At 44.0% G+C, this 16987-nt stretch overlaps 1 protein-coding gene across 1 annotated transcript in view; it reads left to right on the plus strand.

Annotated features, from left to right (window-relative positions):
- The first annotated feature begins 10930 nt into the window (after positions 1-10930).
- Positions 10931-16987, plus strand: part of LOC135049248 (amine oxidase [flavin-containing] A-like) — a 261522-nt gene continuing 255465 nt past the window's right edge. Inside the window, exon 1 of the mRNA XM_063955623.1 lies at positions 10931-11172. Within this exon, the coding sequence (XP_063811693.1) occupies positions 11127-11172 (46 nt within the window). The 5' untranslated portion in view covers positions 10931-11126. The remainder of the gene's footprint in view (positions 11173-16987) is intronic.

The raw sequence follows: 16987 nt of genomic DNA on the forward strand, positions 1-16987 counted from the left end.
GCAGTGTAATGATTGCCACTTTAAAAAAAAACAAAACCTTACCAAATCTCTCACTTTCTGAAACTCTCACTCTATTACATTTGGCCCGTATTTCCAAAAACCCATAAACTGTGTTCTTCTCTCCTTAGGAAGAACAGAAAGGAGAAGTGGGAGGCACCCACAACCTCCCTCCCCCACTCAACCTCCCTCTCTCCCTCAACCTCCCTCCCCCACACAATCTCCCTCTACCCAGGGCCGGATTAACAATGGGGCGGATGGAGCTGCAGTTCCAGGCCCCCCATTAAAATAGGCCCACAAGAGAGTTGTGCAGCTCTAGACAGGTAAACATTTTTTCCTGCTACCGCCTGCAGCCAGCCCGCAGTGACCGTATAAGGACCCTCCCCCCTCCTGGCTGAGACCTGTGATCCACCCGCCCACTCCCAGCTGCAGCGTGGGCAGATCAAACACTGTCACCGTAACCATTAGTATAATGGTGCAGCGGGAGGCTTCACTAGCTTTCCCTGCCCCTTCTACCTCAGTGCCGCCCCCTGCCACCCCTGCTAACTGAAGAAAGCAGCCGTGTGAGTGACCACCGCATCAGTCACAGCTCCTTAAAGGAAGCCCGGCAGAGTGTCTGCTGTCTGGTCCTGCTGACTGCCTGGTTGTTGTTGCTGCTGCTGCTGCACTGTAGTCTGATTCATTTATAAAATGTTAGTTTGTGTGTATAAATATAAGAGGAAGATGGTGTAATACACAGGGATAGAAGGTGATGGAGGTAAATATAAGATTGGAGGTGCGTGATACATGGGGACAGGAGCTGATGGGAGTAATTGTAAGAGGGGGATGAGGGATGTAATACATGGGGAAAGGAGGGTTTGGGAGTAAATATCAGAGAAGGAGGGGTGTAATACATGGGGACAGGAGGAGCTAGTGGCATTATAGGAGTGGTAATATGAGGCTGGGCATTTGGGGTATCCGGAAAATGAAAGTGGAAATAGTGGATATGCCGGAATTAGGGGATAGATTGGGCATAGGGGGGCATATGCTTCATGCTGTGTGTGTCCCCTACCCACATTTTCACTCTGCAGTAGATGTAGGGGGCCCCCGGTAACCTACATCTATACCCTCGTATAGGGCTCATATAGGGGCCCCTCACTTACAGTGCGGTCTGTGTGGACCCTGGCCAGTGAAGGAGTACAGATCTCCGGGTGCCAGGAACCTGAGGAAGATCCTCATCTCACTGCCCATCATCATCAAACCCTCAGCACGTACAACAATGACACTACGGCTGCAACCAGAGAACTTGCTCACCGGCACTTCTTTATTTATTTATTTATTTATTTATTTCTAAAATTACTAAAATTTTGGTTTGGTATAGCATGTAATAGGTGTTGGATTACTGTTTTTTTTTATGACTAATACTATGATTTTTTTTATTATAATTCTGTTATGGTGATAATAAGATTATTTCACTGTGAACCTTTTGGCTTCTCAAATACCCAACTCAATAGTTAAACGTTTGGTATACAGTATACTTGAGGAGAATGAATTTTGCTATATCTGCATTACTCTTCCACTTTAGTATGCTTTCCATAGCTCTTACGCTATAATTCTGTGGACTTAGTAATTCTGTGATGTTGTTTTTCACTGTGGAATGCATATGGGATAGTGCTTTGGTGTCTTAGGGCCTAATTAAGCAAGGATCACTAAATTGCAAAAACACAAATCACACGATTATTGTCAAACTGTGCATGTGCTGCGAATGCATTGCGTTTGTGGGAAGGCTGCATTGTGTTTGTGGGAAGGCTGCATTGCGTTTGTGGGAAGGCTGCATTGCGTTTGAAGCCTAAGTGAAATGTGATCGCAGTTCGATTGACAGAAAGTGACTGTTTGTGGGTGTTAACATGGCATTTGTGGGGAGTGTTTGGGAAAATGCAGGCATGTCATGACCATTTTTGGGGTGTGTATCTGATGTAAGTTGTAATTGCTTGCGATTAAAAACATGGCGCCGGTGCGACTACATTCTCATAGTTCTGAGTGGCCCTGGGTCATCTGCAACTGTCAATGGTACTAGTTTTTTGTGTCTGGATCGCAATTCTGCTGTTGCATACCCAGATTTGTGCGTCTTTTGCCATTTCTGGGTGGCTCTTCACATGTGATTTTTAGCAGTTGCAGTTTAGAGACAATTTCAGTCTCATTAGCGATCCATGCTGAATTAGACCCTTAATACACTATTGACTGTCTCTACAGTGATTGCTGATGTTGTTTTCGTGTGTGTGTGTGTGTGTGTGTGTGTGTGTGTGTGTGTGTGTGTGTACCACAGTGGTACGCACGCTACCACGGTTTATCCTGTATGGCATGTACTCAGGTCACAATGAAAACTTCCGACTTTGCATATCAAACTGAGATGCACACAATTGATTTTCGATTAATTATATGTAGTACAGTAGATATATATGTATTTATATTCTACAGCCTGCCTCTGTGCATTGAATGCTGCTGTGTTCACCTATACTATAAGTATGTGTATATCTATCTATATGTATTCTTTCACTGGCGGCATATGTTTTCTGGTTCACTTTCCATATCTCCCCCATAACAGTAGTCACACCCCGCCGTGCTGGTCACTCCTTCTGCAGCAGCAAATGATAGGCCCTTCATAAATTTCAGCTCCAGGCCCATGTTGACCTTAATCTGGTACTGCCTCTACCCCTCAACCTCCAACCCCCATTCAACCTCCCTCCCCCATTCAAACTTCCTCTCCCATTCAAACTCCCTCTCCCCCTCAACCTCCCTCCCCCATTCAAGCCCCTTCCCCCATCCAACCTCCAACCCTGAGTCAAGCCCCTTCCCCCATCCAACTTTCAACCCCCAGTCAAGCCCCTTCCCCCATCCAAACAACATCTCAAGGTGAAGAACAGGTAAGTTTTTTTGTGTTTTACTTAATTGAATATTTTTTGTTTTTTTAAATCTACTACAACATGTGTTTTCAACCTGCGGCTATCCAGATGCTGTGGAACTACACAGCCCAGCATGCCCTGCAACAGTTTTAGCATTCCCAAATTGCTGAACTGTTGCAGGGCATGCTATGCTGTGTAGTTCCTCGGCAGCTGGATAGCCAAAGGTTCACCATGCCTGAACTAGACAGTGAGCTGTTGAAGTGTGCTTTTATATTGCATAATGATTGAAATATTTTATTTAAAATTGTTAAACATTTTTTTACAGATGCTGAGTTTGAAGATCGCAATGCAGAAAGACAACCACCATGCCTCAGTGAAGAGGAGGAGGATGAGTATGGGGCTATGGAGGAGAATAATAATTTTATTCTTTTACTTTTTTTAATTAAAAATATACTGCAACATATGTCTTCAACCTGCGGCTATCCAGCTGCTGTGGAACTACATATGCAAGCATTCCCTGCCACCGTTTGGCTATTAAGGCATGCTATAACTTTTGCAGGACATGCTGGGATGTGTAGTCCCACAGCAGCTGGAGGGCCAAAGGTTCCCCATCCCCGCAACAGTTTTTCCATTTGGCCATGCTAAAACTGTTGCAGGGCATGCTGGTATGTGTCGTTCAACAACAGCTGAAGGGCCGCAGTTTGCTGACCCAGGACCTAGACAAGGGGTGGGTAAACTTTGGCCCTCCAGCTGCTGTGGAACTACACATCCAAGCATGCCCTGCAACAGCTTTTCCATTTGGTCATGATAAAACTGTTGCTGGGCGTGCTGGTATGTGTCGTTCAACAACAGCTGGAGTGCCAAAGGTTCACCATCCTGTGAGCTATTGAAGTGTGCTTTGTACATTACTTCTAAAGGGTGTAGTACGGGTGACCGGCGGTCTCCTGACCGCTGGTCACCTTACCGACGCCGGGATCCCGGCAGCATACCGACGCCGGGATCCCGGCGGGGAGGGGCGAGTGCAGCAAGCCCCTTGCGGGCTCGCTGCGCTCGCCACGCTGCGGGCTCGGTGGCGACCTGCGGTCGCCACGGATTCTATTCCCACTCTATAGGTGTCGTGGACACCCACGAGTGGAAATAGTCCCTGTTGGTCGGCATGCCGACCATCGGGATAGTGAGCCGTCGGGCTCACGGAGGAGGTCATGTGACTGTCGGTCAGCCGACCAGCGGTCACATGACTACCACCCCTTCTAAATTGCTTAATGTCTGAAATTAATTCTAACAATTGTTCAAACGTTCTTTACAGATGCTAAGGTTGGAGATCGGAATGCGCAAATACGTTTGGTACTGCAGCGGATGGAGCAGCATGTTCTGGGCCTCCTTGAGAAAATCAATATTTGACAAAATATTTTTGGTTAGACTTTTTTCTAAAAAAAACTTTAGAAAAATTGTTATTTTGTAAGAAAAAATTTATACCAACATTTTTGTGTTGTGTTTATTAAAAGGGCAGTATCATATATGTAGAGATATAGCCTCACTTTGAAAGTTAGGGTGTGTACACACGGTGAGATATTTTCTTTCGATTTAGACTATATAGTCAAAATCGCAAGAAAAGTTAGTGCAGATCGCATGGTGAAAGTCACCTTGCGATCCCGATGCGCAATCCCGCCAGGTCGGCATCGCAAGAAAAGATAGACTGTGCAGGCAAGTCAATCCTTGCTAGATCGGTGTACTATCTAGTTCATCTCACATGTCAATGACATCTCACATAAGCCAAAATCTCACATAAGCCAAAATCGTAAGCACACATAGTCCATATCTCAAGAAAAGTTAGTCAAAATCTGTGCTATCTGGGCTTCGGGGAGTTCAAGGGAAATCGCAAGTGAAAATCGGGCATAGCAAGGATCTCACCGTGTGTACACACCCTTATAAAATGGAGAGTGATAAAGTACCATCTAAAAAACTCCTAACTGCCATTTTAAATACAAAGCCTGTAACATAGCAGTTAGGCTGGGGGAAGAGAGATGCAGATGCACACTCTTAGTATTAGGGATGTTAGGGACCCATGTGATGAAGTCACCTGGCTGCGGTACATGGGCCCGCATATTTGCGCAAATGTGTGCTAAGAACTTCAATTATACTCCATGTTAATTGTGAGGGTTTATTTAAATTATTTTTATTATCAGTGTTCTTAGTGCTAAGAGTGTGCATCTGCATCTCTCTTCCCCCAGCGTAGTATTAGAAGCCTCAGCATGATAGCACCTCTTGATATCTTTAGTAATAGGATGTGCAATCCAGGTTCCCCCCTTTTTCCACTATATTTGTGTATATATTGTACACTGGAAGGCAAGGCTTCCTTCCTCTGGATTGGCACTCCTCCCATTCACCCTCAGGTGTTTTAATTAGCTGGGTTCCTGCATTTCAGATCACACATTGATAAGGCCCTATTTAGAGGTAAGTCCTGTATAAATTTATACAATGTGATAGTATTAGGGATGTTAGGGACCCATGTGATGAAGTCACCTGGCCGCGGTACATGGGCCCGCATATTTGCGCAAATGTGTGCTAAGAACTTCAATTATACTCCATGTTAATTGTGAGGGTTTATTTAAATTATTTTTATTATCAGTGTTCTTAGTGCTAAGAGTGTGCATCTGCATCTCTCTTCCCCCAGCGTAGTATTAGAAGCCTCAGCATGATAGCACCTCTTGATATCTTTAGTAATAGGATGTGCAATCCAGGTTCCCCCCTTTTTCCACTATATTTGTGTATATATTGTACACTGCAAGGCAAGGCTTCCTTCCTCTGGATTGGCACTCCTCCCATTCACCCTCAGGTGTTTTAATTAGCTGGGTTCCTGCATTTCAGATCACACATTGATAAGGCCCTATTTAGAGGTAAGTCCTGTATAAATTTATACAATGTGATAGTATTAGGGATGTTAGGGACCCATGTGATGAAGTCACCTGGCCGCGGTACATGGGCCCGCATATTTGCGCAAATGTGTGCTAAGAACTTCAATTATACTCCATGTTAATTGTGAGGGTTTATTTAAATTATTTTTATTATCAGTGTTCTTAGTGCTAAGAGTGTGCATCTGCATCTCTCTTCCCCCAGCGTAGTATTAGAAGCCTCAGCATGATAGCACCTCTTGATATCTTTAGTAATAGGATGTGCAATCCAGGTTCCCCCCTTTTTCCACTATATTTGTGTATATATTGTACACTGGAAGGCAAGGCTTCCTTCCTCTGGATTGGCACTCCTCCCATTCACCCTCAGGTGTTTTAATTAGCTGGGTTCCTGCATTTCAGATCACACATTGATAAGGCCCTATTTAGAGGTAAGTCCTGTATAAATTTATACAATGTGATAGTATTAGGGATGTTAGGGACCCATGTGATGAAGTCACCTGGCCGCGGTACATGGGCCCGCATATTTGCGCAAATGTGTGCTAAGAACTTCAATTATACTCCATGTTAATTGTGAGGGTTTATTTAAATTATTTTTATTATCAGTGTTCTTAGTGCTAAGAGTGTGCATCTGCATCTCTCTTCCCCCAGCGTAGTATTAGAAGCCTCAGCATGATAGCACCTCTTGATATCTTTAGTAATAGGATGTGCAATCCAGGTTCCCCCCTTTTTCCACTATATTTGTGTATATATTGTACACTGGAAGGCAAGGCTTCCTTCCTCTGGATTGGCACTCCTCCCATTCACCCTCAGGTGTTTTAATTAGCTGGGTTCCTGCATTTCAGATCACACATTGATAAGGCCCTATTTAGAGGTAAGTCCTGTATAAATTTATACAATGTGATAGTATTAGGGATGTTAGGGACCCATGTGATGAAGTCACCTGGCCGCGGTACATGGGCCCGCATATTTGCGCAAATGTGTGCTAAGAACTTCAATTATACTCCATGTTAATTGTGAGGGTTTATTTAAATTATTTTTATTATCAGTGTTCTTAGTGCTAAGAGTGTGCATCTGCATCTCTCTTCCCCCAGCGTAGTATTAGAAGCCTCAGCATGATAGCACCTCTTGATATCTTTAGTAATAGGATGTGCAATCCAGGTTCCCCCCTTTTTCCACTATATTTGTGTATATATTGTACACTGGAAGGCAAGGCTTCCTTCCTCTGGATTGGCACTCCTCCCATTCACCCTCAGGTGTTTTAATTAGCTGGGTTCCTGCATTTCAGATCACACATTGATAAGGCCCTATTTAGAGGTAAGTCCTGTATAAATGTATACAATGTGATAGTATTAGGGATGTTAGGGACCCATGTGATGAAGTCACCTGGCCGCGGTACATGGGCCCGCATATTTGCGCAAATGTGTGCTAAGAACTTCAATTATACTCCATGTTAATTGTGAGGGTTTATTTAAATTATTTTTATTATCAGTGTTCTTAGTGCTAAGAGTGTGCATCTGCATCTCTCTTCCCCCAGCGTAGTATTAGAAGCCTCAGCATGATAGCACCTCTTGATATCTTTAGTAATAGGATGTGCAATCCAGGTTCCCCCCTTTTTCCACTATATTTGTGTATATATTGTACACTGGAAGGCAAGGCTTCCTTCCTCTGGATTGGCACTCCTCCCATTCACCCTCAGGTGTTTTAATTAGCTGGGTTCCTGCATTTCAGATCACACATTGATAAGGCCCTATTTAGAGGTAAGTCCTGTATAAATTTATACAATGTGATAGTATTAGGGATGTTAGGGACCCATGTGATGAAGTCACCTGGCCGCGGTACATGGGCCCGCATATTTGCGCTAATGTGTGCTAAGAACTTCAATTATACTCCATGTTAATTGTGAGGGTTTATTTAAATTATTTTTATTATCAGTGTTCTTAGTGCTAAGAGTGTGCATCTGCATCTCTCTTCCCCCAGCGTAGTATTAGAAGCCTCAGCATGATAGCACCTCTTGATATCTTTAGTAATAGGATGTGCAATCCAGGTTCCCCCCTTTTTCCACTATATTTGTGTATATATTGTACACTGGAAGGCAAGGCTTCCTTCCTCTGGATTGGCACTCCTCCCATTCACCCTCAGGTGTTTTAATTAGCTGGGTTCCTGCATTTCAGATCACACATTGATAAGGCCCTATTTAGAGGTAAGTCCTGTATAAATTTATACAATGTGATAGTATTAGGGATGTTAGGGACCCATGTGATGAAGTCACCTGGCCGCGGTACATGGGCCCGCATATTTGCGCAAATGTGTGCTAAGAACTTCAATTATACTCCATGTTAATTGTGAGGGTTTATTTAAATTATTTTTATTATCAGTGTTCTTAGTGCTAAGAGTGTGCATCTGCATCTCTCTTCCCCCAGCGTAGTATTAGAAGCCTCAGCATGATAGCACCTCTTGATATCTTTAGTAATAGGATGTGCAATCCAGGTTCCCCCCTTTTTCCACTATATTTGTGTATATATTGTACACTGGAAGGCAAGGCTTCCTTCCTCTGGATTGGCACTCCTCCCATTCACCCTCAGGTGTTTTAATTAGCTGGGTTCCTGCATTTCAGATCACACATTGATAAGGCCCTATTTAGAGGTAAGTCCTGTATAAATTTATACAATGTGATAGTATTAGGGATGTTAGGGACCCATGTGATGAAGTCACCTGGCCGCGGTACATGGGCCCGCATATTTGCGCAAATGTGTGCTAAGAACTTCAATTATACTCCATGTTAATTTTGAGGGTTTATTTAAATTATTTTTATTATCAGTGTTCTTAGTGCTAAGAGTGTGCATCTGCATCTCTCTTCCCCCAGCGTAGTATTAGAAGCCTCAGCATGATAGCACCTCTTGATATCTTTAGTAATAGGATGTGCAATCCAGGTTCCCCCCTTTTTCCACTATATTTGTGTATATATTGTACACTGGAAGGCAAGGCTTCCTTCCTCTGGATTGGCACTCCTCCCATTCACCCTCAGGTGTTTTAATTAGCTGGGTTCCTGCATTTCAGATCACACATTGATAAGGCCCTATTTAGAGGTAAGTCCTGTATAAATTTATACAATGTGATAGTATTAGGGATGTTAGGGACCCATGTGATGAAGTCACCTGGCCGCGGTACATGGGCCCGCATATTTGCGCAAATGTGTGCTAAGAACTTCAATTATACTCCATGTTAATTGTGAGGGTTTAATTAAATTATTTTTATTATCAGTGTTCTTAGTGCTAAGAGTGTGCATCTGCATCTCTCTTCCCCCAGCGTAGTATTAGAAGCCTCAGCATGATAGCACCTCTTGATATCTTTAGTAATAGGATGTGCAATCCAGGTTCCCCCCTTTTTCCACTATATTTGTGTATATATTGTACACTGGAAGGCAAGGCTTCCTTCCTCTGGGTTGGCACTCCTCCCATTCACCCTCAGGTGTTTTAATTAGCTGGGTTCCTGCATTTCAGATCACACATTGATAAGGCCCTATTTAGAGGTAAGTCCTGTATAAATTTATACAATGTGATAGTATTAGGGATGTTAGGGACCCATGTGATGAAGTCACCTGGCCGCGGTACATGGGCCCGCATATTTGCGCAAATGTGTGCTAAGAACTTCAATTATACTCCATGTTAATTGTGAGGGTTTATTTAAATTATTTTTATTATCAGTGTTCTTAGTGCTAAGAGTGTGCATCTGCATCTCTCTTCCCCCAGCGTAGTATTAGAAGCCTCAGCATGATAGCACCTCTTGATATCTTTAGTAATAGGATGTGCAATCCAGGTTCCCCCCTTTTTCCACATAGCAGTTAGGAGCAGATTTTTTGGAACTTTAACACTCCCCTCTAAAACACTTTAAAAAATATGAAGCATATATGCAAAAGTGTTTAACGTGTATATAATGTATGTCATACAGTCACGGTTTTTACAAACGTGAATTTATACCATATGTGAATATATGACATACAGTATATTATATACACATTAAATACTTTTGAATATACAGTATGCTTCATATTTTTGACAGTGTTTTAAAAATAAATGACATATGGTACAATTTAACTTACCTTTTTTAATTTTAAATGTAATACATTTCTGGGTATTGTGCAAATAGGACAACAAATATATTAAACTGATATGTTTGTTGCCTTAATTACTGAATGTTATTGAGCAACTAGATTGTAAAACTCTTCATTTTGCAGTGTTTGATCATTTAATTGTTCAATCACATTACAATTCCTTAGGGTGATTGGTTTTTTAATACAAAAAAACCCCACTGTGCGAAAATTTGCAAGGTAGCGAATGCAACTCACATGTACAACAAGCTCCATGTTGCATGCAATGCGAATAGCAACCATGCAAATGCATCACTGCCATGCAAAATAGTAAACACCTCTTTTGAGCACTGCTGCACATTTGTTTGTACTCTTACGTGGTAGGCATTGGCGTTTCTATAATGGGTGCAATGTGTGTGATGCACACAGTCCCCTGGGTCCAGGGGAGGCCCACACCGCACACATTAAATATTTACCTTACCGGAGTCCAATGGCGGGTGCAGCATTCGCGACAGAAATTGCTGCCAAAATGGCCGCCACGCATGCGCGGTAGCCAAATTGGTCTCCAGATCATGGCACATTGCCGGAGTCTACAGTGCCGTTCAGAGGAGGGGGCCCACCCGGAGGTGCACGCGGGCCCCCTCCTCTGTAGAAACGCCCCTGGTGGTAGGCGTGATTTTCTGTCTGATCGCACTCTTGCGCTTTGTTCGCATACTTGCGAACGCTGCTTGTGTGCGCATTGAACAGCGATCAGGTCTGAATTAGGCCCCAAATTAGTTCACAATGCAAAACACACAAGTTACAGCAGAAGTATATTTGCAGTATCTGAATTCTGCTTCAGGTTTTGGATGACTGCCACATACTAATATGTCATTGTAGTCTTAAGTGCCACCCTTCCTGCCTCAGCACAGTGTTATTGCTATACAGAAAACTTTATGAGAGTCTGCTTTAGACTTTGCCCATACTGCACACTGTTCTTTTCAATGGACAGATCTAGCCATTCGCTCGACCTCTGTGCAAGAGAGCACAAGTTACAGTGAGAGGGGCCTGACCAGTGGGAGCACAGAGGCTGCAGTGTAGGGGAGTGACCGAGGAGGAGCTACAGTATTCAGTCTTGTTTGTTTGTATTCTGCCTAAAGTGCTGTCAGCCAGTATTTGCTGCTCTTGCTGCCTGCTAGGAGGGATCGCCTCCACGTCCAGTGACTTGTGTCCGTGATTGCAGACTGACGAGAGAGAAGCACAGCAACCATGAGCAGCGTGTATGATGTTATTGTGGTCGGTGGAGGCATCTCAGGTTTGATACCCTCTACTACTGTTTACGTATTTGCCTATGTTGTCATTGTTAGCTTTGCTAATATATAACAAACAAGTATGGTTTCATTATCATGTTAAAATATTACTGATATTACAGCACATCCTAATTGCTGCATGAAGCATACTGTCTGTGTCATGCAACTGTCATCAAACAGCCTGGGGAAATGTGCTGGGAAATCAGAGAAGTGGCTCTTGTTTGCCCAGAAGTCACATCTCATGAGTGGAGAGATCCGATAACATCTATACTTCCATTATCCGCTACTCTAGAATGTTATAATGCACTTTGCAGACTTTTAATGCAGTTGTCATAACCAGCATCTGGCATGGATCAAAGCAGAGCTCGGGATCACCCATTTGTAACTGCTACAAAACTTATAGAAAAATGTCTTGGGGAGAACTGAACTTGTTTTCCGGTGCTGAATGAATTATTATTATTTTATTATTACCCTTTTTGTAGTGCCAACTTATATTGTAGCACTTTACGCAGAATATTTCATCCTTCACATCAGTCATTGCACCTGTGGAGCTTACAATCTAAAGCAGGGTACACACTAGCTGATGTGTACTTCATTATTTTCTGTACTATGGCCCTCATTCCGAGTTGTTCGCTCGGTAAAAGTCTTCGCATCGCAGCGATTTTCCGCTTAATGCGCATGCGCAATGTCCGCACTGCGACTGCGCCAAGTAAATTTGCTATGCACTTAGTAATTTTACTCACGGCTTTTTCATCGTTCTGGCGATCGTAATGTGATTGACAGGAAATGGGTGTTTCTGGGCGGAAACAGGCCGTTTTATGGGCTTGTGGGAAAAAACGCTACAGTTTCCGGAAAAAACGCAGGAGTGGCCGGAGAAACGGAGGAGTGTCTGGGCGAACGCTGGGTGTGTTTGTGACGTCAAACCAGGAACGACAAGCACTGAACTGATCGCAGATGCCGAGTAAGTCTGAAGCTACTCAGAAACTGCTACGAGGTGTGTAATCGCAATATTGCGAATACATCGTTCGCAATTTTACTATGCTAAGATTCACTCCCAGTAGGCGGCGGCTTAGCGTGTGCAAAGCTGCAAAAAACGGCTTGCGAGCGAACAACTCGGAATGACCCCCTATATTATGCTATGTATCTGTTAAGCGCCTTGAGTCCTATTGGCGAAAGAGCGCTATATAAATAAATTATTATTATTATTATGTGTGTACCCGGCGATACTGGCTGCGGCAGGGACCCAGCGGGGTGCTGCCATCGGCGAGTGCATACACACTTGCTGATGCCGGCGGGGAGGGATGACAGGGGGGGAGCGGGGAGCTGCAGAATGGCTCTCGTTAACGAGGTCCTCCCTCATCTGAACTGTTCAGATGAGGGTTGGGGTCTTTAGTGATGCACAGGAGCACGCATCGTTAACGATGATGAGTGTACACACTATACGAGATAGTAAAAGATATTGCTCGGAATGGCCCTTTTACTTTCTCGTCTAGTGTGTATAGGGCTTAAGGGGTCTATGTACTAAGCCTGGGAGAGAGATAATACGGATGGAGATAAAGTACCAGCCAATCAGCTCCTAACTGCATGTTACAGGCTGGGTTTGAAAAATGACAGTTAGGAGCTGTTTGGCTGGTACCTTTTCTCCATCCACCATATCTCTCTCCAAGGCTTAGTACATTGGGGGTCATTCCGAGTTGATCACTCGCTAGCAACTTTTTGCAGCGCTGCGATCAGGTTAAATCTCAGCAAAACTGCACATGCCTATGCACCGCAATGCGCAGGCGCGTCGTACGGGTACAAAGAGGATCGGTGCTGGGCAATGGATTTAACGAAGAATCCATCCGCACAGCCGATCGCAAGGTGATTGACAGAAAGAGGGCGTTTGTGGGTGTCAACTGACCGTTTTCTGGGAGTGTTTGGAAAAACGCAGGCGTGTCCAAGCGTTTGCAGGGCGGGAGTCTGACGTCAATTCCGGGACCAAAAAGACTGAAGTGATCGCAGCGGCTGAGTAAGTCCAGTGCTACTCAGAAACTACAAAAAACTTTTTTGTGCCATCGGCTGCAAAAGCGTTCGCACACTTGCAAATCGAAAATACACTCTCCAATAGGCGGCGACTATCTGATCGCAGCACAGCAAAAAGTTGCTAGCGAGCGATCAACTTGGAATGACCCCCATAGACCCCTAAATTCTCTAATGGCATGCAGAGTAAAGTCATATTCATCCAACCAATTAATGTGTAATGTTTTTATTTAATCGAGATCTGGAATCTAGTGTGATGAAAATATTGTTTGTTTTAGAAATATTTTTCCTTTACAGTTAAATTTCATTAGATAGATACATACAGTACAATGCCTCTTTGTATGTTTGTAAAGCCCATAACTATTCCAGAACACACTATGGGGGTTATTCAGACCTGAATGCAGCTGCGCATTCGCATGCAGCGGCCAGATCCAGGTGGTCTGCGCACTCACATCGGACGTTGTGCACATCGGACGTTGATGCGTCCACAGTGTCACTGAGAGCGGAAGCTGTTGGGGGCGTCGCTGCGGCGTTGGGCGAGCGGGGCGTTTCTGAATGAGGTAGGGCCGGGACCGTTTTCTGGGCATATGCAGCGATCTGCGCTCATCTCTGAATAAGGTCCTATGTGGTTACACTCATCTGAACTTATCAGCCTATGTTGTTCTTAGGATATAATTCTGCAAAATTTGTGTGTTTCATAAATGCTACAGTATAGTGAATAGGTGTACAACTGTATACTGGTGCAGTCAGACTCTGATACATCAGTCAAGAAGCCCATTCTCCTGCCTAATTATGCTATATAATCTAACCTATCCTCTTCATGTACTATATACTTGTTGTGCATTTGGAACCCATGTAGCCTGATGAACTTGGTTTGATGAAATGTTACTTTTGTTTCCTATTTGTATTTTTATAATACCCGCTTTTCTTTGACAGTTACATATTGATTGTAATATATATCACAGTTTCTTCCCATTAAAGGAGAATGAATAACTGTCCCAATGTTGTTATTGAGAGCTCGTTTCTTTCTACCTAATCCAAGAACATTACAGAAAGTACAACAAGGGGCCCATCCATGACATTTTGTTCACCACATCTTTAGTTTCCTGGCAACAGTGTCTGGAGAAGGCCACAGTGTTTACAGACTTCCTCTCTATCATGACACTTGTCTGTAATGATACTGAGGAAGTCTGTAAAACATTTTGTAAATAAAAAGAAGACATACAAAGAATATACAGTACATGGAGTTGCTTGTGAACGCGATCTAAAGGTCCTTGAATCATAGGGATAACTACCACTATCTTCCTGTCAGGTAACATGATGCATCTGCCAGAGCTATGGAGGTCATTCCGAGTTGATCGCTAGCAGAAAATGTTCGCTGTGCAGCGATGATGCAAAAAACCTTCACTTTTGCGCATGCGTATGCGGCACGATGCGCACGCGCGACGTACTTTCACAACAGCCGATGTAGCTTCACACAAGGTCTAGAGAAGCTTTTCAGTCGCACTGGTGGCCGCAGAGTGATTGACATGAAGTGGGCGTTTCTGTGTGTCACTGACCTTTTTCAGTGAGTGCTCGAAAAAACGCAGGCATGCCAGAAAAAACGCAGGCGTGGCTGGGAGAATGCAGGGCGTGTTTGTGACGTCAAAACAGGAACTGAACAGTCTGAAGTGATCGCAAGTGCTGAGTAGGTCTGAAGCTACTCTGAAACTGCACAAAATTATTTTGTAGCCGCTCTGCGATCCTTTCGTTCGCACTTCTGCTAAGCAAAAATATACTCCCAGTGGGAGGCGGCATAGCGTTTGCACGACTGATAAAAACAGCTAGCGAACGATCAACTCGGAATTACCCCTTATATAAGGACAGAGGGTTAAATAAATGTATTAAATGAATGTAGAACATATTATGAATTATGCAACTCCTGGGTAATTGGACTATTCAAAATAAGTATTTATTTACTTTAAGCTTCTAATTAAATATCATTAAATTATTTAAGAAAATGTTTTACTATAGAAAAACAGTTTATTTTAGACCACAATCTAAAGTCTAAGGGCCTAATACAGATTTGTACGCAAACATGATGGTTTATGTACATCTATGGTGATTTTGGTTCTGCTCACAGTGCCAGAATACTGCAGCATGACCGACATGCTGCTGGTGCATACCTGCCTACTTTTTGACTGCTCCGTCCGTCCGGGAGGGAGCAGCCAGATCATATAGTAGAGGGAATGGAGGAGGCGGTACGGGGGCGTGAAGGAGGAGGTATAGGGGCGTGGTGATTTTTTTTTTTTTTTTGCATCATCGTAGCCCCTCCCCCCACTTTACAATGCCCACATTATTGACATTGCAAAGCGGGGTTATGATGACGCAATTTAGCGCAAACCGGTGGTGAGTGGGGGGATGCGTCGGGATAGGGGGACATGTGTTTCTATCTTCTACCCCTTTCAGACTGCCTGAGGCGTGTCACACCCGGGAGCCTGGCACGGGAGCTCCCAGCGTGCGACCCGCGTCAGGCTCCACGCTGCCGCTGACTGCAACCGGGCATATTGCCAGGTTGGTGACGTCAGAGGTGACGTGGCGAGGGTGGCGCTTGGAGATCACATGATCTCCAAGCACCGCCCGTACACAGAGAGTGAACAGGAAACAGGTCGCATCGACCCGGCTCCCGTCCGTTCACACCGCACAGTGAGCTGGGTTGAACATGTGTTCAACCCTGCTCACGACCAGGGTTAAAATACCGGGTCACTCGACCCAATATTTCAACCCTTGCACCTTTCAGACCGCACATGAACATGTTTTATGCGCGTTCATGTGCCAATAACCTGTGTTCAGTGGTGGCGGTGTGAAAGGGGTATAAGGTGTTGTACAAATGTGTGATATTATTGCAAATTCAAAATGTTTATTAAGAACTTGATACTCAAAAGAAACCCATAATGCAGGCGAATAGGCCTGCACTCACAAGCTTTCTGAGAAGCCTTTCCCGTATTTACATAGGATGTAATATTGTGTATAGTGTTTATTAATGTTTAGTACAAATAGAATGGAGTTCATTGGTACCGCTGATTAAATGCAGGATTACATACTATATTGAGGCTCTGAGAAAATGCTGCAAATGCTGTTTTAAAGAGGGGCAAAGTACAAGGTTATTCTACACTTTAAACCAGCATTGTTATTCAGCAGCTGTGTGTTGTATATCAAAACTTTTCTGTGTCATTGTGTTTGTTAACATTAGCCATGTCTGTATATTTCAAGACACCAGTCCCATGGGGATGCAGTTAAAATCGGGATCCCTGTGTTCAGAATACCGACGCTGAAATCTTGACAGCTGACATACCAGCGTCCGGAATCCCGACACCCGCCCGGAATTCCCACTCGGTTTGTGGGTCCACTTCACCAACCGAGTGGAAATAGAACCTGTGGATCCTGTGGCAAGCAATGCTCACCACTGGGCCCGAAGCGTGGCGAGCACAGCGAGCCCGGGAGGGGACTTGCGGCCTCACTGGTGGGATTCCGCCAGGCGGGGTGCTGCTGTGGCTATACTGACAGCCGACATCCCGTCTGCTGGTATTTTATACCGGGTCCATCCCAAGACACTAAAATTGCTTAAGAACATGCTCTTTTATTTGAAAACACATTGACAGCTTTACTGTAAGTTTTTGCAGCAACAAGATTCTCGCCGCAGGTATATAGTCTAAATTCACAAAACCTATTAGCCAGCCCTTTATGTATTCAGTAATTCAATAGAGTTCTGTAAACTGCAACTCCTCCTGCTCCTGTCCGTCTCAGCAACAGATTAACAAT

Source organism: Pseudophryne corroboree, chromosome 2 (assembly GCF_028390025.1).
Source record: "Pseudophryne corroboree isolate aPseCor3 chromosome 2, aPseCor3.hap2, whole genome shotgun sequence".
Taxonomy (NCBI): Eukaryota; Metazoa; Chordata; class Amphibia; order Anura; family Myobatrachidae; genus Pseudophryne; species Pseudophryne corroboree.